Source organism: Struthio camelus, chromosome Z (genome assembly GCF_040807025.1).
Source record: "Struthio camelus isolate bStrCam1 chromosome Z, bStrCam1.hap1, whole genome shotgun sequence".
NCBI classification, from domain to species: Eukaryota; Metazoa; Chordata; class Aves; order Struthioniformes; family Struthionidae; genus Struthio; species Struthio camelus.
Window position 1 is genome coordinate 69,504,355 of NC_090982.1, and position 26,335 is coordinate 69,530,689.

Sequence of the window (26,335 nt, forward strand, 5' to 3'; positions counted from 1 at the left end):
CAAAGTCACTGTCTGCTTCCCCTCGGAGCGCTATGCAAAGATTTATAAAAAAAAAAATTCTTTCAGCAACGATATAATTCAATGTGATTTTCCTCCCGGCTGCAGGAGCTCTGTTTGTAAAGCAGAGCTGTTCTATCAGCAGTATGCCCAGTGTCAGAGCAATCCCTGTCCTGAAGGAAGGTATGTAACCTACTGGGTTTTTTTTTTGGTTGTGTGTGGGTTTTTTTTTTTCTTTTGGCAGACGTCCTTGAGCATTTGAGACGGATGTGAGAGAGTTTTTAGTCCTCATGCAAAACAACCAACTAAACATAACAGATTACATCAGCTCAGGCTTTTCAATTCCTGGATGGCAGCAGAGTGCTAATCCAACCTTCATCCTGGATTTCATGAACTGAAACAAGGGAGGCTGGCAGGAGCCGCGCTGCCGGATTGAGGAAGCTGACGACGGTGCAGCATGTGGGCAACACACTGTATAAAGCTCATAAACTTGTAGGCTGATGTGCGCAGCTCCCACCTTGGATTCGATACCGCTGCCTCCCGCTGCACGAGGCGTCACGCTGAGCACTAAAACCCACTCTTGGGGACGGAGCGCTTACCCCTGCAAGACATGAAGGGCTTCCTGTTTCTTTCCCTCCTCCTGCTGCCCGTGCACGCTGGAACTGCTTGGAGTGCAAAATACGCGGTAGATTGTCCCGAGCCCTGTGACAGTAACGCGTGCAAAAGTACCTTGCGCTGTAAGCGAACGGTGCTGGATGACTGTGGCTGCTGCAGAGTGTGTGCAGCTGCTCTGGGGGAGACTTGCTATCGTACAGTTTCGGGTATGGATGGTGTCAAGTGTGGTCCTGGGCTGAAGTGCCAGTTTTACACTGAGGAGGATGACTTTGGTGATGAATTTGGTATCTGCAAAGGTAACAATATTCACTTTGCATGCACCCACTGCGGCCGTTTGACAGCAGCCTACATATAGAGCTTGCCTCCTGCTTGAAAGGTCTAAAATGGGATTCTTCTAGCTCAGCCCTTAGGCAAGAAGAAAGTGAAAAATACCTGCTCGTATTAAAAGATGTGCCATGTAGATGGGACCAGGGTAATTAATGTGAGAATGTTGTTTAGACTTGGGGACGTCTATAAGGAAATATGAATGGGATTTTCTTGGAGATAAGATTTTTGATTGGGACTTTGGAGACCTGGGCGCTAGTCCTGATCCTTCCACGGATTTGGTGGGTGGCTGTGTATAAACTGCAAAGACCTTAATCCTGCAAGCCCAGCCTTATTGCTGGGTCCCTGCCGCTGCTGGGCTCCCCTTGGGGCTATGCGCAGATGTGGAGGGTCTCTCGGGCACTGCTGTTTGTCTGCCTGGGGAGCAGGAGCTGTCTCTGGGGTCTGTGAAATGGAGATAACAGCGCTGCCCGAGCTCCTGGGGACACTGCCGTATTTAATTCGTTCCTGCCTTTGAGGTGGTCAGCTACTCTAGGGATGTGGTCAGGGGGGCAAACAGAGACTCTCCTGCATGAAGAGCAGTAATAAAAGAACAGGAGCTGAATCTAAGATGAGCAGAGAGCCACTGCTTTCAGATCACACCAGGTATGCTGCATGCCCATTTCTTTAGTCATAGACCGTAACGGCATTTTTCAGTTAAGAGCGAGTCTCACCTTGTTAGGAAGGCGAATCTTTTAAAGGAGAGAAGGTATTACATTACAGAAAGGTAGGATTAAAATTTTCAAAATAAATAATTTAAAAAGACTTTGTAAAGTATGAATGCAGTGAGTTTTCCTGTGTTCGGGTAGCACTTCAGTAAGTAGGTACAGTTATGCCTCTGAATAACTTCCTTAAAAATGGAGAAGTCTCAACAGTTAAATAATAGAAGTATTAATAACTTCAGTTAAGAGAATGGCTTAGGGCCAGATGCTGCAAAAACCATTCAGGTTGACTCACATAGAAAACACATTTAGTTACATTGGCATATAAATCATACAAATTCATGTGCATGTTTGAGGGTGAAACCCAAAATACTCCCTTTTTTTTCCCTAAAGACTAGAATTATGTCTAAAAACCATGCAAACCATGCGCACCCATCAGCAAAAAGTATGTTACTGAGTAAGCCGACCGACCTTCAGGTTATTAAAAATATTGCAGTGCAAGATATCAGCTATAATTCTCTTAATATTCCTTAAACAAGTATATACTTTTCACTGTACTCATAGGAATTTCTTTGCAACAGCATACTTACTTAAAATGGGAAAAAAGAAACACTAAGGGACGTGAGATCTGAATCTCTGTAGCTGAATCTCGGAAGCTCTGCAGAAAATATTAAGAAACTATAAAGTAAGATCTTTTTCCCAGTGAGTCAATGGGTAAACTCTCATTAATTTCAATAAAGTCATATCTTGACTTTGAGTTCTAAATTGATATTGAGGGCTTGTATTCTCCACAGATTTATTTACGCTAATTTTATAGCTCATTTTTCTATTTTTCTTTTTTATCTCAGCTCTGAGATAGTATAAACTCTTTCTGTACATATTTGAATTTTATTAGGCAGAGTATGGAGCCAATATTGTTATTTTATCTATCTATATAAAGATATGGTACCAAATCACCCTTCTATTCCAATAACTTTCAAGTTTATACTAAATCATGGAGTAAGGATGGCTAGATTCTCTTCAATTGCATTTGACTGACTTGCTTTGAAGTTGTGGACAAATGACTTGAACTCTCTTGTTATTCTATTTCTTAATTCTGAAATGGGTAAAATATGCACAGTGTATGTTTCAGAGCAGTTTGCTGAGCAATAATTATTTCATGGCCTTGATGGTTCCTATCTAAAAAGTTTGAAAAGAGTGCATCATATTATAATGAATAGTACTGTTATTATTGTCCAAAACAGACTCAGGAAGACTGGTGCTCTGCACTTTTGTTGGGAAAATACTTCTTAACTTCAGGTGTTTCTGTCACACTGGGAATCTGCTCTCGATTCCCTTAAATCACATGGAGTTATTTGCTAATTTATGTAACATCAGCCTCCTTCTGAACATAACCCGCTAGCAGCAAAATGGACTCAGATCTCTCAGTTTCTTCAAACCTGAAGAGCACTGTCAAGTCCTGGATTATTCCCTCGTGGAACCAAGCGCTTTCGGACTTGGACTTGTTTTCCGCTCTGTTCTGCGCAGCTTTGCGTCCCTGCTCTGTGCTGAGCAGCTGAGCACTCGCAGCCGCCAGATTAGCCGATGTGACAGTATCTGCTCCGTGCGCTGTGTGCTCCCAGCCTCGCTTGCCCCTGAGGGAGGACTGTGCACACAGAAACTGTTTTGTTTTGGCAGGATTTTGTTTCTGTTTTATGTGGACAAATGACAGAGCAAAGAGTGCCCGTGCTTGGGAAGGGGTGTGTGGTGAAGCTTGGTGAGGTGCTCCAGGCTGGAAGGATTCACGGGGCTGTCCCCAGGAGAGGATGGGCTGGTTTTCCAGAGCTTTTTGTGACCTCTTTAGAGGATATTCACTGTTTCAGCTGGAGCTATACTTGAGATCTTTGCTGTCTGCCATAGAAAGGCAGGCCTTTGCTGCAGGAGAAGTCTCTGCATGCTCTTCCCTAAGAAGTGGCAACTGTTCTCCACCTTGCTTGACCCTGGCTTTTCGAGGCTGTGGGAGGCAGTTTGCCACCCTGGATAGCTCCTCGGGGCAGGAATTGGCAGCCACAATGGAGCCTATAGGAAGTGTCCATTTCGGTAAAACAGCCTCAGCGTTGTCAATAAATTGCAGCTCTAAATCGCTGAAGTCATGTAAGTCATACAAGAGCATGCCCAAATAGTGAGTTCAGAAACATTCTTCAGTAGTGCTCTTTTCTAAATCTGGTGCTAATTTGCTTAAACTAAAAAACAAAACTTCACCAGACACCGTCTGTAGTTTTAACTACATCCTCTATGATTATGTATTTATATATTCACATTGCCTTTAATTTGCATTTTAACACTACAAGTGTTTCAGAGAAAGATTACTCGCTAATCTTTCTCTGAAACACATTGTAAATAGCACATTGTAAATAACATTGCATTGCAACATATGCTGTAGGAGCACAAAGATGTATATAGTGTGTGGTAAGGAAAACTTATGCTTATTAAAACTGGAAAATACTTTGTAACAAAAGTTAGCATCCTGGAATCCTTTAATTCCACTTAGAGGTTTTCCACTTTTAAGGATATATGCAGACCAGCTACTGAGAGAGCTCTTAGTTGACTTGGATCACTGAGGATTGCTTTGCTATATTACTTCCCAATGTGTCATCTTTCAGAGTGTCCCTACGGCACCTATGGAATGGAATGCAGGAAAACTTGCAATTGTCCATCTGGCATCTGTGACAGAGTAACTGGGAAGTGCTTGAAGTTCCCGTTTTTTCAACTCTCTGCTTCAAAGCCTCCGAATCGACGAAAAATCATTTCACACACAGGTAAGACTTTGTGGGGCAGTTGATTTCAGCAGAAATCACCTTGTATGTGACCTATGAGCACACCGTGGATGCTGTGCATGAGTGGTGTGCACTTCAGTGGAGCTGTGCAAGTAGCTTACAGCACAAGGTACATTTATTTTTCTCATTGGCAGCTCCCTTAACGTAAGGCAAGGAATTAGGTGAGCTGTAACACATGATGAATAATGTGTTGAAATCCTAACATGGGGACAACAGTTTGTAGCAACCAGCTGTAGGAGGTCATTCGTGCAACAGGAGGGTGTGCTAAGATTTGCACTGGCCAGTTTAGGTGTATGCAGCTACTTTATCTAGAACAGAATTTCACTAGATGACACTTACCAACCAGTGTTAGCAAATATATAGTAAAAATGACATCTTCTTACTGTGAAGACAGGGCTTTATACATTTTCAGATGTCAGTGAGCTGTTTTATGAAATGATTTAGTTGAGTTATGTATGGAAGTATGTCTTCTGGAATATGTACTTATGTTTAAGATTATGCCTCAAGCTTGTAAAAGTTCCTTCCAGAATTAAAAAGAAAAGGAAAGTATGTGAAAAAACAGAGTATTTGGAAGCAGAAAGGGAGATCACTGAATTTTTTAAAGCTGAGGTTAAAATTTCTTCCTCTTTGATTCTCCACCTGATAATACTGAAGTACATTTAATTGAGCAATGCTAACCCTAAACTTAAACATCAATTAAAACGAATACGAATGTCAACATTTTAAATAAACATCAGAGATTTAATCCTAGCACTACTAGGAGCTTTTCTAGGATTTCACCCAAAAGTCTTTGAATTTTATTTCTCCTCCGGCTGCAATTTGTTTCCCTTGTTTTGATTTTCTACTGTTATATTAAGCTATCTAGAGTTTGTTGCCTTAATATATGGGTTATCTTGCTCCCATTCTTTATATAGAGAAGAACAGAAAGGAACAAACTGCTCATATCACATTAAAAATCATCTTTGAAAAAAACTTTGCAAGTTGGATCAGTTTTGTTCCTTTCTGATTTTTCTCTGTGGTTATGTTCTTTTGCCTTTCTAGGTTTGCTTAGTACCAAGGGTGCTGAAATAACATGAAAATATATTGCTGTCTTCCTTTTTTTCTTTTTTTTCTGCATTTACTATATATCCCCAGATGTTCCCAGGTAGCCCATTTTCATCAGTTCCTCCTCCACTTTCTCCCCCACGCTCTCCACTTTTGAGTCAAACCTTCTGCAGACTCAGTATTTAGCTAATTGTCTGAACCCAACGATGGGGAAATCTTCACCCCAGAGAAACAAGTGGAATTTTTGCTATTACCAATGCAAAGATGAAACACCGTTTTCTGTCCCTCAGAAGTTCATCACTGGTAGTAGATGTAGGAATATTGTGTATGGTACGTCATCGGATGGTCACACGAGACTTCATTGACTAACGGTCTTCAGTGGCAGCTATATAATCTAGGACAGATCCTCAGCTAATTATAACAGCTGTGAATGCTTGTGTATTTTAATCAGGTGAGTTTCTGGCCCGTTTATTTTAGAAAGACACTATAGCTACATCTACCCTAGTAAATTAAGCAGTGCCAGAGTGTTCCTGCGTATTGCAGTTCGATCACCTTTACTGTCAGATTGCTGGACGGTGCCTGGCATGTTGGCATGGATGGTCCCAGGCCAACCGGCCTCTCTTCCCAGCAACCTCAGCCAGAGTTCAGGAATTAGAGTGAGCCATGGACTATTTCCAATGGACAAACTGAATATCTTTTACTTTCTTCTGGAGGGCAAGAGAGTTTAATGGCATGCATCAGGCTGTTCCATGCCAGCTGGCCTCCCTGAGAGAACGGCTCCAGGCATGTTTAATTTACTACCATAGGATCCACTGCTGTAGAGGTCCCTCCGAGGACGTGCTCTTTGGTCCCATGTCACAGTGGAGAGTCTGAGTCAGAGCTGGAAACTGAATGCAAATCACCTGCCTTGTGCTTAAACTATTAGAAAACATCTGTTCTATGCCATAATTTGGCAGATATTTTGCAACGAGATACCTGGAGGCATTCAGGTAGATTCATGTAAAATGGATTATCAACTAAGAGTTTACTGAAGCGTTCCCAAACCCAGAGAAGTAGCTGCAGGAAAACATTTTAGTTCTCTCATTTTCACAAAATCTACTTTCTCTTTTAAATTTTCAGAGAACGACATGGCATCAGGGGATGGCAATTCTGTAAAAGAGGAATTTGTTAAGGAGAAAGCAATTCGCTCTCCGGTAATGAAATGGCTAAATCCTCGCTGATATTTGCTTACACTAATAAGACTTTCAAGTGAATACATTTCTCACAGATAATTGAATATGCAACAACACACTTTAACTAAGTAGATCTATAGCATACGAAAGTGTATCCTCTGAAGGCCAATTGTGATTCTGTTTTTCATGAGAAAAATGTTTACTTAAAAAATAGACTGTACAGTGTATATGATTTTTGATATTTGTTTTGATAAATATTTGAACATAGAAATGTATTGTGGATTGCTGAATGTATAGTAATATTAAAAAAACAACGACACAATTCAACCCTCCTCATTTAAGTAATGTCAAAGACAGACTCTTGCAGCTTCAGGCTAGGAAGGCTCTCGCTGAATTCAGTGGACGTTCTGAGTGAGTAAAACCATTGGTATGGAGCCAAAGAGAAAGAAGTGTACATCAGCAAACCCCAGGATAGAAAGCAATGCCCCTGAGTCACACCGACAAGAATAATAATAATGTAGGAGCACAGTGGTGTGAATTAAATAAACCAGCATTAGTCATTAGTAATTTTCTGGGCTGTGGAAGTTTGGTAACAGTTCCTAGGAGAAAAATATGCCTTTTTCAGGGAGAAAAACCCCAGCATTTAAGTTTATATGTTGTGAATAACTCAGCTGAGACACTGTAAAAATATATTGTATTAGGTGGATATCTAATGTTAAATATGTTAAATATAGAGAAACAGATGCTTTGTAAATTATGCAGATTTTTAGAGGAGGACCTGAAACCACATAAGTTACTTAGCATTATTTAAATGTATATGTTTCTATAAAGCAGATATTTCAGTGCCATTACGGTGATGTCTGCATTTCATAGGGAAGAGCGGGTCCAAGGCCAGAGACCAGTGCATGGACCTACCTACATCCCAACTTTGTTGGCTGCAGCCCAGCACTGGCTCAAAGGATGGAGTTTATCTGACCAAATGTAGACTAGACATTGACTCACAGTTAGCTGATAGGGCAGCCAGACTCAACAGGACTTTGGTGCCCAGTCCTTCATTTCTTAGTTGCAGGTGCGAACAGTCCCATTTCAGCCAGCAACATAACCCGCAGGCACTAGAGAGTCATAGGAATTGCCGGTCCCTCTTTCAGTCCAGACTACGTTACCTATTTGAAACATAAAAATCCATCCTGAGATGGGCTTACTAATATGTTTGGAAACAATCAGATCCTCAGTTATTAGAAATTAATGTAATGGTATTGGAGTAAACCTGGACTGCATGTATTTAGGAACTGTCTCATAACGCAGAGTAGTCTCATTGGAAATGCAGCCTTATTGCCTTTGAAATCAATGTGAATTTTGACAGTGACGCTAGTGAAAGAAGGAGCTCACTACAGCAAGAGAAGTTTGATGCAGGATCTGGAAACATGCTTTACAATGCCAACAAAAGAAACTCTATGACATTTAAAGGGTCTAAATCCCAACCCCAAGCTAAGTTCAGTGCTGTATTAGAATAAAAAGAAAATGACTGCAGTAGACACTTCAGTATGGCAGTGCAGGTTCTCTGGCTACAATAATCAGAAAAAAATGAGCATAAATCCCAAAGTAGCATGTATCGCATTTTAACCTTTATTGAATGTTTAGGTCCGAGGGAGAGGGATATAATATTTGGATATTTTCAAGCAAAGGTATTGATTCCCAACTATTGATATCAAAAGTAATTTCTTTCTTGATTTTAGCAAAAGCAGGATAAAACCCATGTCCTTTCAGCAGACTGAAAAGAATTATTTAAAGAATGTAAAAAATATTTGCATACATTACTGTTATTTTTCAACAGTGTCATAAGTGACATTATGGGTTTTTGAATGTAAATCTAATAAGCTGATTGGTTTTAAAAAGTATATGATTATTATTGTTCAATAAAAAACAACTGAAAGCATCACTGTCTATTATGTCTATCCATTCATAACAGACTAAGATTCCTGATGATGGCGTAGCCACTGTGCATGCAGTCAGGCAAAATCTTGCTCCCTAATCCATAGAAATGGGTTCAAAATGGCTGCAACTGTTTGAGTAAGTAAATTTGCTGAGGACCACTCTTTGTCACTGCAGCTGAGTGGTAGAGAATGACACATGTCCAGAATGGCCTGTTTCTGTCCTATCCAGCTGTCTTCACCTCCAAAACAAGGTGACTGGATCCAGACTACCTGCTAGGGTTGAGGATGGTCCCTGCTGGTGCCATCCTCTGAGTGGAGCCTGGGAAGGCTCTGGGAGTGCTCTCTCTGGCCAGGCACCGCCAGACCAGGGACTGCTCAGCTGCCTACACAGCCAAGGGCCCGTGTTTGTGACTCCCTGGCATGGTTTGATTTACTAGTATAGGAGTAACTTGTGGAGCTACATCTGGCAAATAAAGGGTGAAAGGAGAAGGAGGGGGAGACCTGCAAACATTTGGGGATGATTTCTTCCATTTTCCTTCAAACTTAGAGAATGCTTTTGCATTTCCTCAGCTGCCCTGTTGACAGATGGCTCCACACAAAATAGGTTCCAACATGAGATTATAGTGGAAGCAAATTGCATCCATCATCCTTTGAACATCTATCTGCTGCCATGGGTAGTGGCCATGGGATTACATTGGTAGAAGGAAGAACGTGAATGATGAAATGCTGTTCATGGAACCAAGGGTTGTTAAGCTGCCTCTTCTCTATTGTCCTTCCTTTCTTCTTTCTACTTACCCCTTCACATCTGTCCTGGACTCCCCTGTCCAACTCATTGTCCTTGTTTTGTCCATGTGGACTCTCTTTTCGACTTTTTTCCTTTCTTCACTTAATTCTGTGTGTTTCAGGTGTCTTCTTCTCAGCAGGCCCTGCCTCCTCCTAGCAAGCCATAAATCAGCCACAGATTCTCTTCTCTCCTAGAAGAAAAGTCCTGAGTGAGATGGTTCAATACACAGGGTGCTCCTGCGGCACTATTTATAGATTTTTTTCCATATATTAATTCCGATATGAACGTGTTTGTGAATGGCAAATAGGCCTCATTTCTAGTAGTCTTTATGTTCTCAGTTAGTAAGCGGTAAGCTATTAATATATGCACTACATCTTATTATATATTTAATATGTAAAGATACTGATAATAAGTATATTGTAATACAATATAATAGTTTCTATCATAGCCTGTATTATAGGACGTTGCAGACACCATTACAGTACAAACAATATATCATCATATGTCTGAAATGCACAGAGGAATAGAAAAGCCTGAAATGTATTCAAATATATTACATCCATGATTAAAATACTATAAAAGTTATATTGTAGACCAACTTTTCATGACAACTTTATCAGCTTCAGCAGCGCAAAGCAGCTTCAATGTATTTTAATGTACAACTTCCTTGTATTAACACATTCACACAAGTATTGTGAGACATACCATAGCATAATCACCCTAATGTGATTAACAGCATACATTTGTCTCTGTGATCTGCTGAGACTTATGTATTAGTGCAAACGCACCAAAGTATATATTTTAACTGAAAAATGTATTTATTATCACCTCTGTGCACGCTTGATGATAGCTATTTAAATGGACTGTCAGGTCACAGCAGTGTTTGAAAGTATTTCCTGACACCTGCAAAGTTGGTAAATATTTCCTGTTTTTGTTGTGTCTGCTGAAAATAGTAATTTTACAAGTTGGAACTGACAAATTGACAGGCACCATGATCTCCAGTTTGGCAGGCCGTAGCGTTTCCATTGGCGTTTGTGACTGTCCAGGGGAACTTGGGCTGACTGCTGGGCACCTTCTGGCTTTCTTGCTCCCCCAGAACAGGCACCAACACAACTCAAGCGGAGTCAGTTGCGTATCTATGTCGTGGGAGGCCACAGACCACGCACAACCTGCCTGCCTGGCTTAATTTTTACACAACAGGTGATTATAGCAATTATATAGGTGTGAACAAAGCAAGACCTTGATTCTGAGAGCTGCGGCGTTCCCTCCTACCTCCCTGTAATGCCAGCGAGCTCTGCATTTGGCTCGTGCCCTGCTGGTTGGGGGGGGGGTCACGGTGCCACCCGGGGTGCCTTGGCTCCCTGGCGCGCTGGCAGGGTCTCAGCCAGCCTCCAGCCCTGGCAGGGCTGTGTGCAGCATGGCCACCTTGCAGCACCTGCAGGGCAGGCAAAACGCTCTCTGCAAACTAGCCAACCTGTGTTTGGATAAAGAAAAAGATAGAGATTTCCTTAAATTTATCAGTTCACTGTGCTCCTCACCCTCCCTGATCCCATCCTATCCACTGCCCTTCCAAAGTAGCTGCAACTCAGATTTATGTGCTGGCTCCGTCCTTACTTCTGAAAGCTATTAAGTAAATATTAAACTGAAATTAAGGACAACAGTTAATTATACATGAGCAGATCTTCACCATTCAAGTGAGACTTAGTCTAATTTTTCTTGAAACAATGTAACTCATGTAGCCTTTCTGCTGTCTGCAGACACCAAGCCTATGAGAGTGTCATTTGATAAACTGGGACAAGAGGAATCATATGAACATTACTTGAAAATGTCTTTCTTCCTCACAAGAGAAACATCTATTTTTGAAGAACAAATAATGGATTGGAATGCCATTGAAATCCAAACACAATATTAGTATGTTCCTGAAAAAAATAGGTACAATGCTGAGGGAGAATGCATGAGAGCCCTTGCAGCTGTGTCACACTTTCCTGTTTGTTATTTTTAGTTTTCTATTCCCGCTTTTTATTTTGGGCTTTGCTTTGCTTCCTATGCAGCTTCCCTTCAACTCTGCATAGCTCTTTCTTACATACTTCAGCAGGCATTTGGCTTTTTTTTTCTTTCTTTCTTTTCTTTCTTTTTTTTTTTTTCAAAGGAAACCCAAGCAATGCTGGCCAGTTTCAGGAACTCATGTTTCTCTTGGCAATGGTTGAGTTCTTGGTTTTCTAAAGGCATTTAGGAAATTTACATTGGTAGTTTTCAGCTTTGAACATGATAAGGCTTTATAAGCATAAGAAAATAACAGCACACAAGGAGAACGCAAATCTGCTATTCAGCGTGCCCCGGTCTTCTTTGTGCCTGGGAAACCATTGGTATCCAGTTTAGCATTAGTGTTTCAGAATACCATAAAAAAAAAAAAAAGAAAAAGAATAAAATAGTCAAAACAGGACATTTAAGATATGACCTCTGGTAAAACACTGTATTATAGAGAGGGTAATTTTTTTTTCATATTCATATGTTGAAGTACTTGTGATCTTGTACAGACTTATACAGCTTATTTACAGAATAGGAAATAAACTCTTAAAACTTTCACAAATCTCATGTTGCTGAGTGTTTTCCTAGCACTCTAGGACTTATGTTCTCAGAATTAGTTAAGAACCTCAGCTGTTGTTTAAAAAAACAGAAATTTTTGGAACTTCCTTGTGGAGGAAGACTTGCAAGTGTGGACCCAGGGACTCAGAAATCAGTAGCCACATGTACAATCCAAAAAGTGTTTTAAAAAAGAAAAATGAAACCTTGAAGATTTTGAAACTAGCACCATGATTTTTGGGACTTGGCTCCCAACCGAAACTGAAAGCTTGGGGCTTATCATTATCACTAGATAATGATGCTGTCCAACGGTAAGTATAAAACCAGAGTACGTAGCAAAAAGGGTGAACAGTGAAAGCACCTGTTTCCCTCCGTAATCTTTCATCTCCCCGCTCTAAAAAACCTCCTGGAGCTGCTGCAATTTGGCTGCTACTACTCAGAATGACAGACGACAAAGGCTGGCTGCCGCTGGCTGGCCTGAGCTCATTCATACCAAACACTGCCAACCGCAGCACCTTAACATCATCACTTGGGGCTTGACATCCATAAAACTATGTTTAATGGAAACTCTGCACAGATTCTCTAGGCACACAATTAAATAATTACCAAGACAACATAGGCTGTACTTAGGTCCAGACCCTTCCTGAGTCTTGAGGGTATTCAAGTCTTTTACTAGCTTGGCTTGTGCTACCTCAGATAGAGAGATAAGGGGATGATGAATGTGGGGGCTGTTCTCTTTAGATGGCTGTGGTGGAAACAGAAAGAATAGAAGGTGAGATCAGTCTTGGCCGACTCATAGAGGCAAATACTGGGACACCAGAAATCTGATGACTACCTAGCAAGCACATGGTAGCTGGTCTCAGCCCTGACATTAGATAAGGTAGGGTCATCCTTCTGTGCTGCTGATCACCTTAGGGAAGGGCATAACACAAGGAGAAAGTAAGAATGGTCATATTAGCTCAGCCTGAAGATCTTTCTAGCCCAACACCGTCTTTGTAATGACCCATAGCTCCCTAACATCCATCTGATCTACAAGTCGTTCTCCTGGACCTCCCCAGGATCTGGCACCTTTTCCAATGACCAGAGAGCAGAGCCTCCCTACCGCTGGAACTGCAGCCGTGTGGCTGCAGCTGCAGTTAATGGTAGGCAGAGGTGAACAACCTCTTGATTCTCCACTTAAGTCTGAGCCTATAATCACTTCACTGGCCGCACGTTGACCTCTCTTAGGGTATGCTGGATCAGATCTTTTTCTCAGGATATTTAATTTCTAAGAATCAAAATAATATGTCAGAAATAGCTCTCTCGGCTGATATGTGAACTACCTGGTTCAACTTGTGAAAGTTTCTGTCCATTCCATGTATTTCTATCTTGCAAACTACTGTAATATCAAAGTACCAAAATGTCTCATTTTTCTTTATTTATGTTTTTAAATATAGATGCAGAGAGACTAGTTCTTGTCTTGGTGACATTTTCCTCATACTATATTAATGTGAGCAGATGCTGAAGGCCTAAAAACAATGGAGAAAAGACAGAACCATAACATGTCATACTCAGAGGACTTTTGTTCCACCTGGAGATGAAGTACTTCTACAGTACATGGGGAATTCATTGGAAGAAAAGAAGAGTAAAAAAATAGAAATAGTAAAAAATTAGTGACAATAAGTAACATATCCATAGAGATTGACATTTTACTTTATACAGTACCCACCATTTTCCTTTTCTATTTGGGTTTATACATCCCTGAAACTTTTGACCCAACCCTGATTCCAACAGAGGAAATAGGAAAATTCCTGAGACTGAAAAAAAAGTAATAATGGCAACAGTAGCACTGCCCAAAGAATACGAAATTGTGCAAGATTTCCTGTGATGTTTAGTAGCAGAGCAGGATTTGCTGCAGGGAATTCGAATATAAGCCCGAGTTAAGCATTCAATTGAGATTACTGCCCTTTCTTTGCATTTATCTGTACTTATTAGTTGGACTTTCTCTACTTTCTTGCATACGTTTGGAGAGCCTTACTATAGTTCCCCAGTTTTTCAGCCATCTCCTTTCTCTGGAATTCCTTGGAATTCCAGTCAGGTCTTTGTGAGGAACATGAGCTGTCCATTATTTTGTGCAGGGAAAAGAATTTTTTTTATGAATCAAAAAATGTGTTCTTTATTTAGAAAAAAGCACAATATATCCTCACACTGTGTAAACAATCTGACCTTCAGGTGGAATGCAGCCAAGGGGTCTATAAATAGTATCCTTAATAAGGAAGGAGACAGAAGCATTTGGAGTTCAATTGGCAACATTCGCATATGGAGAAACAGAAGATGAGTTACCTGTAGCTCTTGTGCTCTAAAAAACACAGATGTAATTTTTATAGAAACTCAGCTGAGCCTGTGCTGACCAAATAGAAGTATTTTTCATCTGAAAACAACAGTGGGGAGCCCTATATATTATAAAAGCATTTCACCACTGTATGGTGCTTCCTTTGCCGTTTCAAGAGCATCTCACAGTCTTTAATGTGTTTGTCATTACTGCACTCATAGACAGAAAGGCAGTATACATTATAAATGGCAAACTGAGGAAAGAGGAGCCCAAGTGTCTCACCCTTGACTACGCTGGCATTCTGTGATGAAGCAAGGATTTGAACCTGCTGTTGCAGGTACGAGGCTAGTGACCTACATATCGATGGCCATCCTTTCTTCCACAAAGCGCTTCAAAATGTTGGCAAGGCCCCATTCCTACCCCCAGGCATCTAGTGATTTACAAGAAGAAAGGCGCCCATTAGTTTAGCTTCGTTTTCTATAATTTGGTATTAATATGGGGGGACTTGATTACAGTGGAGGATGTGCATTCTCCTTGCACATTATAGCCGCATAATATTACAAGGGAGCTCAGAGCAAGAGATGGCTGCTGCTGCAGTGTGTTTTATCACAGCTCAGCAACAGTTTGCAGAACAGTCATGAATGTTTCCTCCAGCTCTGGACAGATGTTTGCTTCCAGTACATTTGTGCATCTTCATGACTTTCTCCAGGAAGATTTATGTGAAAATATTTTTGTTCACACAGATATTTTGGGAAAAGCATTTCTTCACACAGTATGTTTGTATGTAAGACAGGAGGAGCATGTAAGTTTTGCTGACTGTCAGCTGCAATTAAATTTTAGTGATTTCTCAAGGAACATAAACTAATCCACAGGAGGATCCTCTCCACAGACCCAGCACATGCACATCCCTGAACCCACTGGGATTTTACAAGCGGAAGAGTCCAGAAAGCCAGGGAATAACACCAATATCAGTTCCTATTGTCTACCTTAGACATGTTTTTAAAAAGCTGTATTTCCTAGGTTTTACATTATTTCCCAAACTCACTGCAGTGGCATGGAAAGCTGGAAGTCCTGTTTCCCGCCTCAAAACCAGGCCTACTTCTCCTTACAATGCAAACAACATCCTCCTCATCAAAACAAAAACTGAATAGACTGATCATTAAAGCTGTGGAAAAGCACCAGCTGTCCGGACACATACCAGGACAGCAAGTGCTATTAACCCAAGGAGCCTTTCAGATGATTCAGGCCCACGCCATTGTGCATGGAATTAACTCACGTAACTGCGAGACCTCATTGTCCCTTTCCCTCTCTGCTTCCCTCCTTTTGTTTCATGCCATTGTTTCTAAGCAGACACTAAAATGCTTTGGGACAAGACCACGTCTTCCTGTGAGCTTACAGACTGGAAGTACAGAGAAGTCTCAGTCCTGCATAGGGCTGTTCAAATCCACACTATGCTGAATAAACCTCCGTAGCCAAGCATGCAAACGTATGCAAGTATGTATACTTAAAAGGTTGGCTATAATTGACACGTACAGTGATATATCACACCTATAACTCATAATTATTGTCAATATTCCTGATATTCTCTGTTGGACTCAATAGCACAAGTTACACTCAAGGAGAATCAGATTAATCTTCAGTATATCCTCCAACAGACAACATATTCTATATTACAATTGTCTGCAATATAATAGCTCTTCAAGATCCTATTTAGTATTCTCTCCTTGCCTCCTGCTGTTTTAAAGTAAATTCAGCCTCTCTACTATGCTAATTTATTTCTTCCTGCCTGCATTTTTTTCTAATTCTTGTTATAAAAAGATATTTTTTTCTCACCACAGATGTTTTTCCAAGGTGCAGCTAAAGTTATTTCAGCAGACAAACCATGTCTCAGTTACCTCAAATTCTGTAAGACAGAATGACATCTCGTTTTAAAACTCATATCATTATCTATTTCCTCTACCACACCACAGAAGTTTAAGTTATTTTCTTTAATTAAATTTAAAATGTTTACTTCTTTATACTATTTCTACCCAATTCTTCCTCATAAGAGCAAACTTCCTTCCATGTTCTGGAACATGCATTAAAGAAAACAGAAAAAAATAGAAGAAAATTTGAAGCAGTTCGAAACTGAGAAGCTTTTAACATTACAGTAAAATGACGGAACCTCCTACACTGGTAATAAAAAATAATATCAATATTTACCGCTTGTATAATGCTTGTATCTTTATCTCTAAAGCACATTTCCCTTTCCTGTTTAAAAAGGAAGAAAGTGAGACCCAAAGTACTGATATAATATAGTCAGGTTTACCCATCATATGGGGAAAAGCTGGAAACAGGCTCGAGTCTCTTGCTAATAAAAACCTGAGATGTTGAAAATCATTTTTTCTTTTAAACTTAAGCCTCTATGTTACGATTTTTTTCCTTGAGGACAAACTGGTGTGTTTCCACAGTCCTTACCCAGTAAGTGCTTATAGAAGGCAAGCAGAGTTTTGCATGAGAGCAGTAAAGCCCGCAAGAAGGAGTCCCTTCCCTCGGCAAGAAGGTGCCAAGTTTCCAAGGAGCAGCTGAAAAGGTCTGCAGAATCTTTCCTCTTCCACCATGCCTTCATGAAAGGCAAATATTTTTCTTTCTGATTTGTACGCTTAGCACTTCCAAATGTTTTCATCAGCCGCACGAGGCTGTCCTCTTATTTGAAATAAATGATTCAGTCAAAAGTTGTATTTGAGAAATAGTCTGTGTTACTAATAAAGTACATTTTTAAAAAAGCCAGCAACCTTGTTTAAATTCTGACACCCGCTACCACCTGAACAGCAAATCTCCTTATTCTCGAGATTTTCATTTACTGTATGGTGTATTAAAATGAGGCATCATTTTATGAAAAGAACTTTCGCTCGGTCTTCCAAGTTGGAAGTGTAAATACTAAACCCTGTAGACTATTTCCAAGTACCGGTGAATGGTGTGGATGCAGCCAGTAACACTCTCCGTGCCAGTGAAAAGCTGTCTGCGTGTGCTAAGGCATCCAGGCCTGATCACCGCAGCCTGGCAGGGAGCTGGCAAGCGGGACCTTCCGAGCTCTGTTGCAGCCTGACACCATCTCCTAAGACAAAGCAGATCAACCAAACCAAATACAGACTTTGCTGTCAGGCCGTGGCCAGGAGAGAACAGGACAAGCCCCCGTTTCTGCGATGTGCTTTACGCTGCCTGCCGGCAGCGCTGCCTGGCCGGCTGCACGCCTGCCCCGGCACAGCCCTGCAGCATGCGTCGTACCCACGCTACTAGCTCCTCTCTGTGTCAAAGGTTTTCTGTTTTAGCAATGCTGGCAACTTCCCTTTCCCTGAGCAAGAGCGTACTTTCGTTGGCATGGCTCAAATCAGTTCACAGAGCAGAACAAGCTCTGTTGACAGGAAGAACTTTTTTTGGAGTAACGGCACATCCATTAAGGCTTTTACTGGCAATTTTCTTCAGGCTCCTAGCCAACATCACCGTGATACACTAGCCTACTGTGTAGCGGCAATTCATTCAAATGATAATGCCAAAGAACCCCTTTTTTGCAGGGGAAAGAGGCAAGTGCTCTGATCCCTTCTTGTCATTAAGAATGAAACCATTTCTCTACTGGTGTAAACTCTTCTGGGACTGTACAGTGTTCTGCTGCCTTGGCTGAAAACGCATTGCCTAGCTCCTGATTTAAAATTCCTACATCTAAATAGCACTTTTGCTGGATGGAATCATCGGAGTTCAAAGTGCAGTGGAAGAAATCAGGTGAGCTCACACAAAAAATCAGCAAGCAATGCAACCTGGAAATTTTGAATAGTTATTGTGTTATTTCTTGTTAGAATCAACAGCAGAGTGCTCTGGGAGCACTCCAAGTTTGGATGCTGCTGAACATTTTTTTCTAGCATGGCTTGCTGTATTTTATGTGAAATCCAAAGAAAAAATAATGAAAAATATACATCTTTGCATCATGCTGTAATTCACTGTAAGTGTAAATAGGCATTTTGTACTTTAAATTTTTAAATGTAAGTTCTATAAATAAGATCAGTGTGTTTTGCTACAATAACCTATTAAAGTTTTTAAACTAAGAACTATTTAGCAGGTTCTATATTGTTCTTCATCTTCCCAGAATGTTGTTGGCAAGATTCAGGAGTGATTTGTGGTTCTCATAACAACGGGCAACTATTTACTTTTGGAAAAAAAAAAAGACAACAGATAAAGGATTCTCTGTTTCTCTTTTTATTTGTTTGCTTTGTGTGGAGAAGAAGAGTTTAATATATCGTACTTTGAGTCAAAATTGTTGTAAAATGACATTGGCACCAATATCTGAAAAATATTGGAGAAAAACAAAGCTTAGGAAAAGCAAGAATAAACATTTTGCAAGAGAAAAGATAGTGGGTTTTTACATTTTAAAAACGTACTCTTTGTAGCAGGCCTAAATGACCAGGAGCTCAGTTCTCCAGTGGGATCAGCTCTGTGACTGGATCCAATGAAGCACTTACACGTGGCCTGTTTAAATTTAAGCACATAAGTAATGTTGTAAGCCCTACTCAAATGTTTAACTTCAAAAGTGCTCAAGAATTTCACTGGATAACATGAGAGCGCTCTGCATCTCACAGGCCTGAGACACTGTAAATATCTCTAGGATAAATTGAGAATATTTTCACTCCAACACTGTCATTTCTATGTCAATCTCCTGACAGCTATGACTCAGCTCTCATTAGCTAAATAAATCAGCAGAGGACATCATCACAGCTGAAAGGTCTTCAGGACTTGGACTGGAATAGAACTGTGTCACCCTTTCTCAGCTGAAACTAAAACTGTTTAGAAATGCTAACTGGATTATAACATTCAGTCCAGCCAAGTTTCACGGAGATTTTTTTGAATCCTGCAGTCTTCTTGAACTGAGCAGAGTGATTTTATATTCGCTTTCCCTTTTTCTGTGCTGGGTTTGAGCAGACTTGGAAGTAGTGTGTGAGAAGTTGCATGTACTCAGTGACAAGCTGTCTGCAGGGAAACATTTGCCAATAGCCTGGAGAGCCTCATCATGCAAAAACTGTAACTCTGGGATTTACACTTTGCTTTCAGGTCAAATTTTGTGGTATGAGTAGTTCAGCCTATATTTACCTTCAAATCAGTTAGGTTTACTTACTAAGGGACACGTGGCTTCTCAGTGCTTCTGTTTGCCAACAACACAGTAGATAAGACGGATGCACGTTTCACGCATGGGCATTTGCTTACCTAAAATCCCACCTGTGTAACTGCCACTTCAGTACGACAATCGACTTTTTAACTGCAAACAGAGCTCTGTTTAGGTATCTAAGACAGTACACAGGTCCACATAACATGGACCTGCTGTTTGTACCCTGCACTTCAAAGGCATGGTAGAAAGTATTTACCACGCCTTGTCACTGTGGCTGAGCTCTCATAGCATTTGTTTGCCTGGTACATAGAGCACTCCATTTGCGCTGCCTACTACATGCTAGATATGTTACATAACATTGACTTCAGAACACTTTCTAGTCTTTATTACTTTGATCATTTCTCCTCCTAAGCATGCTAAATAGGAAAGCCTATGGCTGATTAAACCTAAATCCAACCAAAGTGGACACAAGCTCCACGAAGAGACAAAAGTGCTCCTATTTGGTGTTGTGTTTCTGTCACGATCATTATTGAGGACTCTGCTTCCCAAAGGCACTTAACAACAAAAAACTTATTACGGTGGCACCAAAGAATAATAAGAAATTGTCTGGAGAGACAATAAAAATACCAGAATTGCTGACCGTTATTATAGAGCAATACAACAAAGTACACGCTAGTCTTACCATCTTAGTGGAAGTGGCTCCTGACGTAGTTAACAAAGAACAAGAACCATATAGGAACAAAAACAAAAAGTGTTTCGTGACTCAGAAACTATGGAACCTCTCGCTTCCTCTACCCTGATGACCGATCCCAAACACCAAACTGAGAGATTTAGCCCAGAAGAGAATGAAGAGCCTGAAATTTCTTGAAGGAAACGTAATTCTGACTTCCTTCCGTCCTGTCCAGCACTTAAATAGAAGATCCAAATTCCTATCTTAAATCCATGTTGAGGAAGGAAGAGCTCTATTAGAATTCTGCGCGTTCAGATGGTGAGTAATTGCGGATATGACAACTGAATTCAGATTCTCATTCATTTCTAAAACCTTTTAAATGAGTCCATCTCTACCAGGTCGGTTGGCTCTAACGGCAAGTAAAAGGATACGTCTGATTTATGAATTAAATATTAAGTCATAGTTTTATTTAGACCATACTGTTACTCCACCATAACCAGAATACAGTGCATAGGTATAGAACTCAAAATATACCTCCAAATAAGTGCTACTAAAAAGGGAGTATGTTGGAAAAAGTAATACGAGATCCCATCTGGAGGCCTCTGTGCTTCTCTCCTAGCACACCAGGTCTTCAAGGATGATATCAAACAGTGGGAGGTGAGCTAGCTGGTGCACTGGGGAGTTCATTTGTTAGTTCTGAGTTTTATTTAGAATGGAAAAAACTACATCTGGGGGAATGCATGCTTTTATGGTTTGAGGAATAAATGTGCCTAGGGAACAAAATCACATTGGAAGTCTTTGTAGGGTTTGTTTAGTAAAACAGCTGTGGTTTTATCACTTCTTCCTTTTTTTTTTTTCCAGTGGGATTTCCAGAAAGGAAAAGCTATTTTGTTCAAATTGTGAAGTCTTAAACTGATGCTGTTTGGAAGGGGTATATCTGATTCACTAACGGAACCAACAAATTACTTTCAAGACCTGAAAGTCAAGAAGATAAACGCTACATCTAGAATAACCTAATAACCTGAGATTTCTTAGAAGTCCCTCATCCTAAAACTGGCCAGATCTCACCTGGCTGAACTTATGTATGAGGACAAATATACAGGAATCCAGGACTGTGCTCTTGGTATACATGGCCATAGAGAAACTTTTACAATATTTTTTAGATTATACAGACTGCCAGAAATAGAGCAAATTGGTATTTTAAGAATTCAAATAAAATCTACAGATTATCTAGAAAATAAATACTCCAAAAGGAGAAGAGAAGGTAATTAAAAACATTTATGAACATATATAAAGTCATATTGCATGGATGCTCATATTATGCATGTACTTCATATTATGTCATATATGACTTCTGCCAGCCTATTCTTTGTACTCCTTACTGCAAGCAGCAGTAATGAAGGAAAATAAAGGTGTCACACGTTAAAAGTAGAACAATAAGCACCAAATACCATAAATTTTTAACCACTAACAGGATATGGACATTTAGGTGTTATTCTGGGATTTTAGCTCTAAATATTATACTACAACATTTCTCAGAAAGATGCTACTTACAATACACAAAACAAAAATATCAGACACTGAAAATTTGGTAGTGAACCTGAATAGCTACTACATTGTTTGTCTGCTTACTTTAATGTGTTGTTTTAGCCAGCAGAGCTGTCCCTCAGTGCTCTTACCTGTGTGGGTCCTTTGGGACATGCTACTATTTTGCATTTTATTCCATTCCTTCTACAATGACTTGACAGAAAAAAACTAAACCTCTCAGACTCTGGTTTGATATTAAATTTCTCAGTTGCTGTGGTCCCTTATTGCAAAATCAAAGTTTTATTCAAAAGTCACTACTTAGGAGTGTACCACAGTACTGCAGAGACAGAAATAAAAGTAGGATAGTCAAAAATAAGATTTACGTGTTAGATGTGTGGCATTACCCTGGTTGTTATGTTGGTGGCTCTTGGCAGGCTAGTGAATATGATTTATATACCACCTTGCTGCAGAAAGAATACGGGCTCTCCACAACTGAAATCTTCTTTTATTTGTGAAGAAAAGAAATTGGCAAATCATCTTGAAAAATGCATTTTTGGCCATGCTTGCTAGCATTTGCTGAAAGGACTCAAAGAGAAACCTCTGGGTTTTGGGCTTTACGTCTGTATCTCTATGTGATCCATGCTTTCTCTTGAAAGGAAACTTAGCCCAGATATGCAAATTTACACACATACAGACAAAATGTTCAAGGTTGTCTTCGTAAACTTTTGAACCCTTCAGGCTTCCAAAAAGGAACACTATCACAAAAGAATTTTAAAGAATTATTGGAATCATTTATCATAATAAGAGAATCAGTAATAATAAAGAATAACCTGTCATTGGTGTTTTTGAAAGATCCAAAGCTAGTTCACAGTTCCACATCAAAAGTATTTGTGAGACTTCCAATACGATACCCGAGGACTGTGATTAATGTCATGCGCCTGTTTATTTTTCCCCTGAGAAGCTGAAAGGGTAAAAAAAAGATCACAACTAAACAAAAGCATATCAATAACAGGAAACTGTTGGTGAGAAATACCCCGATCTTCCTGTAAATTCACGTCACCACATTCCCCAGAGACAAAGGTGCGTGAACAGCATGGTAAATAATTATGATTTAATATGAGGCCTTGCAATGCTGTTTACAGTTTAACAACAAAAAGGAATTGTTTCTCAAGGCGCAAAATAAGCAAATAATAGAAACACATATCAATATAATCAGGAAATGATGATGTTATGTCTGGGTCAGCTGCTGAAAACAGATTGCAATCTATCAAAGTATCAACTTGATATCTCCATGCAGCCCACAGGAAACCATCAGTGATGGGAGAGAATCTTCCCCCGTTCTGCATGCTAGTGATCTCACTTTGAGCATTTTGAGAAAGTGTAGGGGACTGAATTCTTGCAGAGGACTCCCCATAGCTGTTTTCAGTTGCTGATGTTTAGGGAATTTGACACCTGTAGTTGTTGAAAGCATCTGAAAGTACTTCTTGCATTTCATATTAGAAAACTGAAAAAAAACCCCACTGGGGGAGGAGATAAGTGAAGGAATAGTAACAGCTGGTCTCTTTCAGGAAGATTATGTTGTTGAATAGAACCAGCAAATCAGGAATAAAAAAGGGCTGATCTCCCTGCAGAAACGTAGCAGGCAATTTCAACAGAGACCAGAGAAACCTCCTAGTTCCTTATTAAAAATATATTTTCATAAGATGCATAAAAAACACATAGGATGTCAGTTTGCAGCAATTTTTCTCTACAGAAATATTTTTTAGGGATACCAAGGCAAAATCAATTACGTCGAAGTGCAAAGAAGAAGATGTCTTTGTACAGGGGACTAATGTTAATAGTAGAAGGCTTAAAGCATTTAAACATACTTTCAATCCTTACGTAGAGAAAAATAATTCCAGCTATGCTTTGACCTCAGGTCAGGTCAAAGCCCAAATGAGAAAACTTCAGGAATTGTCCAGGTGCTGCCTGAAAGAGAACCAGTGAGTGCAGAGACCTTCCTCTGCCACTCCGGACTGAAAGAAAGCATCAACACTCAAATTCTGGCAAGTACCGTCTTCCAGGACTTACAAGCATTCCCTAAAGCTCCTAAGAAATAACAAATTTTCAACCCCCTCCCCTCCCTTTTTTTTGCCTTTACCCATACTATTTTCCTCTGAAGCATTTTGGTGCTTAGCACCTATGCAAGTGCCTAACTCTGGCTGAATGAATCAATTCTTTGTGTATGACTGTCAGGCATAGGAAGTATATGAAGCAAGCAGCAGGCTTTGCAGAGTCTTCTTGAATTAGAGTGTATGCTTTATCATACCCACGGCAAATTGAAGTTAATGTTAATTTCATTTGGCTGTGCCTGCCTGCCATCCCAAGGAGATGATTTTTTACACTGTCGTCAGGATAATGCCAATCATCTTAACAGATGCTTGCGCTTTTATCTGTGCTGTGCATCACATTCCTCAAAGAGAACGCTGCCAGAAACAAACAGGTTTTCTAAAAGTACAGAAGGGAACAATGCACAATAGGAGTTGTTTTATACCACGGGGTATAAACAAGAACAAAACCCAGTTCACATGGAATGAAAAACACCATTTATCAAGATGAAAATCAGCGGCTGGCAGATTGCAGATGACACTCTGCAAATCAGGCTGCAGACATTCAGTGTGTTAAAAAAGGCACTGCTGGGACCAAAGGGAGCCATTTGTACATTTTGGGTTGACTTTGAAAATAGTTTCTGAGTGACAAAAAGGAGATAATTTCTTTGTTTTTAGAAAATTCAAAATGTTTCATTTTAAAAGTTTCCAAATGAAGTACTGTTTTTTTGAAATGACACTTCAAGACTGACAACTGGCATTCCAGTTTTACAAGTAGTGGATTAGGAAAATGATATCAGTTTAAAAGAAGTTAAAATTGTTTGGCAGACAAGGTTTCTTTCCTCTCTAAGGCAGGCAGGATGCTTAGAAAGTGTACAAGAAACAAGACAAAACATCTCTGTCCTCTCCACCCCTAAAATGCTTTTACCTCCTCCCTCCTCAGCTGCCTCCCTGTACATTTTCAGGCCCTAGCCTCTGGTCTTGTTGGAGGACATGGCTGGATAAGAGGAGAAAAAGGGGAAGGGAAGTACTTTACACAGCTGGACGGGAAAGAGAGGTGGTGTCTGTAACAGAGTTGTTATTTCTGGCTTATGAAATGAGTTCTTAAAAGTATTCTTCCAATTGATTATTTGTGATGATTAAAAAGCAAAGCCAAAAGACACGCTTAAGATCAAGTTCAGCTAAATATAATTAGAAAATTTTTAAAGACACCTTTCCTGCCTGCTGCCCCTGAGAAAGAAGAAGTTGGTGCTGTTGTGACAAACAAAGTGGGCAAACCCACCCTGTCAGTATTTAAGAGAAATGCTTCAACAGCCCCATGCCTGTTTGCCATAAGCAGGCAAACTGTACTTCACTGCCCTTGTTCCCCAGTTCACCACTGCTGAAAATGAAATAAATATTTGATTTATGGCTCTAACAAATATTTCATTTTACCACATTTTTTTCAAAGTAGAGCCAAAACGTTTTCCTTACTTTTTTGGTTTAGCCTTCTAATTGAAAAGTCAAATCATTCACACTGTTCTATGAGCATATATCTAAGAAACAAAGACTTTAGATCTAACTGCTTCTCTGACTGATTTCAGTGTTTTCAGTGTTTTCAGAGAATCATGAACAAAGAGAGATAAAAAATAATTTTAAGCTAAGCATTATTCTCCATTGTTCCAACAACAATGCTACTGACTTGTATGCTTCCTAAGAACTTCTTAAAACACCTACAGACTTTGCCTAGATATGAAAACAGCCCTGAAAATTAGACAAGGACTGCATGTATTTCCCAATTTGCATCTGGAGAAGTCAAGATGAGAGGAAGAAGGAATGAGTCATCAGAAGAATTAGGAATGAATCACATATACCTTGGTAAATGAATGGTATAATAGCCTACGTTTTTGATCTTTTGCCAAGAACAGTAAGTAATATTTCCTGGAACTTACTTAAATATTTGCAGACAAATGTGACTACACATATCAAGTTGCCGTGTCTTCATAACAACAAGTGCAAGTTTGTAAAAGTTACTCATAAAAAATTGTACTAGTATTTCTGTTCTCTTTCTCAGGCAACTCTTGCTATTGCTTATCATATAAATAAGATGAAGAGAAAGGAGGAACTCTTTCCTACAGGAAGGCTCTACAATATGTTCTAACAGAGAAAATTAGAACTAAGCCCCAGCATGCTATGTTATTCAGTTAGCTCACAAGAACATACCTTTCACACCACGGTAACATGCAGGAACTCCAACTCAGATGTTCAGGTGGTGTAAATCAGCATAGCTGCACTTGGTCAACTGCAGCTGAGGCAATTCTCAACTGGACTTAGTGTCATATTAGCCTGATGCAAGTTTTCAAAAGTTACCCATGGAAGAGCAAATTGCTGTAGAATTCATATTCCAGTGATTAATTAGTGGATGTTTATTCATAAGTTTTGAAAGTCTTCAGAGCATCCCCCTTCACACTTCAAAAGTTTTCTTTGCCTGATATTTAGTGTTTTTTTTAAAAAAAGTTGTCACATCAGTGCTGGCATGTGCCTGTCATCACTAGTCAACAGTATGCAAGATCCCACAATTAGCTTCTGATTTTACAAATAGAAATAACTGGTGACTTTGTGGTTTCTTTGGCAAATGTTGACCTTTCGCTGCTAGT

At 39.9% G+C, this 26,335-nt stretch overlaps 1 protein-coding gene and 2 long non-coding RNA genes across 4 annotated transcripts; 2 read left to right on the plus strand and 1 right to left on the minus strand.

Annotated features, from left to right (window-relative positions):
- Window positions 1-501: 501 nt before the first annotated feature.
- LOC104146848 (endothelial cell-specific molecule 1) lies at window positions 502-17,040 on the plus strand. 2 transcript variants are annotated; one of them, XM_068928605.1, is made up of 3 exons: window positions 502-908; window positions 4,280-4,435; window positions 13,407-17,040. In XM_068928605.1, the coding sequence occupies exons 1-3, from the start codon at window positions 608-610 to the stop codon at window positions 13,472-13,474; spliced, it is 525 nt and encodes a 174-aa protein (XP_068784706.1). In that variant the 5' UTR covers window positions 502-607; the 3' UTR covers window positions 13,475-17,040. The 2 variants fall into 2 exon arrangements, with proteins under 2 accessions (XP_068784706.1, XP_068784705.1); XM_068928604.1 differs by lacking the exon at window positions 13,407-17,040 and adding an exon at window positions 6,617-6,728 and having other exon boundaries at window positions 588-908.
- Window positions 7,696-26,276, minus strand: LOC138064754 (uncharacterized). Its single transcript, XR_011138008.1, has 3 exons — window positions 25,902-26,276; window positions 9,399-9,577; window positions 7,696-7,832 (listed from the first exon to the last, which is right to left on the minus strand). It is a non-coding gene; the product is annotated as an uncharacterized lncRNA (long non-coding RNA).
- LOC138064753 (uncharacterized) lies at window positions 17,651-22,413 on the plus strand. Its single transcript, XR_011138007.1, has 3 exons — window positions 17,651-18,040; window positions 18,976-20,403; window positions 20,947-22,413. It is a non-coding gene; the product is annotated as an uncharacterized lncRNA (long non-coding RNA).
- Window positions 26,277-26,335: the final 59 nt, after the last annotated feature.

Excerpts from the sequence above, each read along its gene's own strand:
- LOC104146848 (XM_068928604.1), top strand. The coding sequence starts at position 608 with ATGAAGGGCTTCCTGTTTCTTTCCCTCCTCCTGCTGCCCGTGCACGCT. Across the intron at positions 909-4,279 it reads TGAATTTGGTATCTGCAAAG|AGTGTCCCTACGGCACCTAT; the intron begins GTAACAATATTC and ends GTCATCTTTCAG. Across the intron at positions 4,436-6,616 it reads AAAAATCATTTCACACACAG|AGAACGACATGGCATCAGGG; the intron begins GTAAGACTTTGT and ends TTAAATTTTCAG.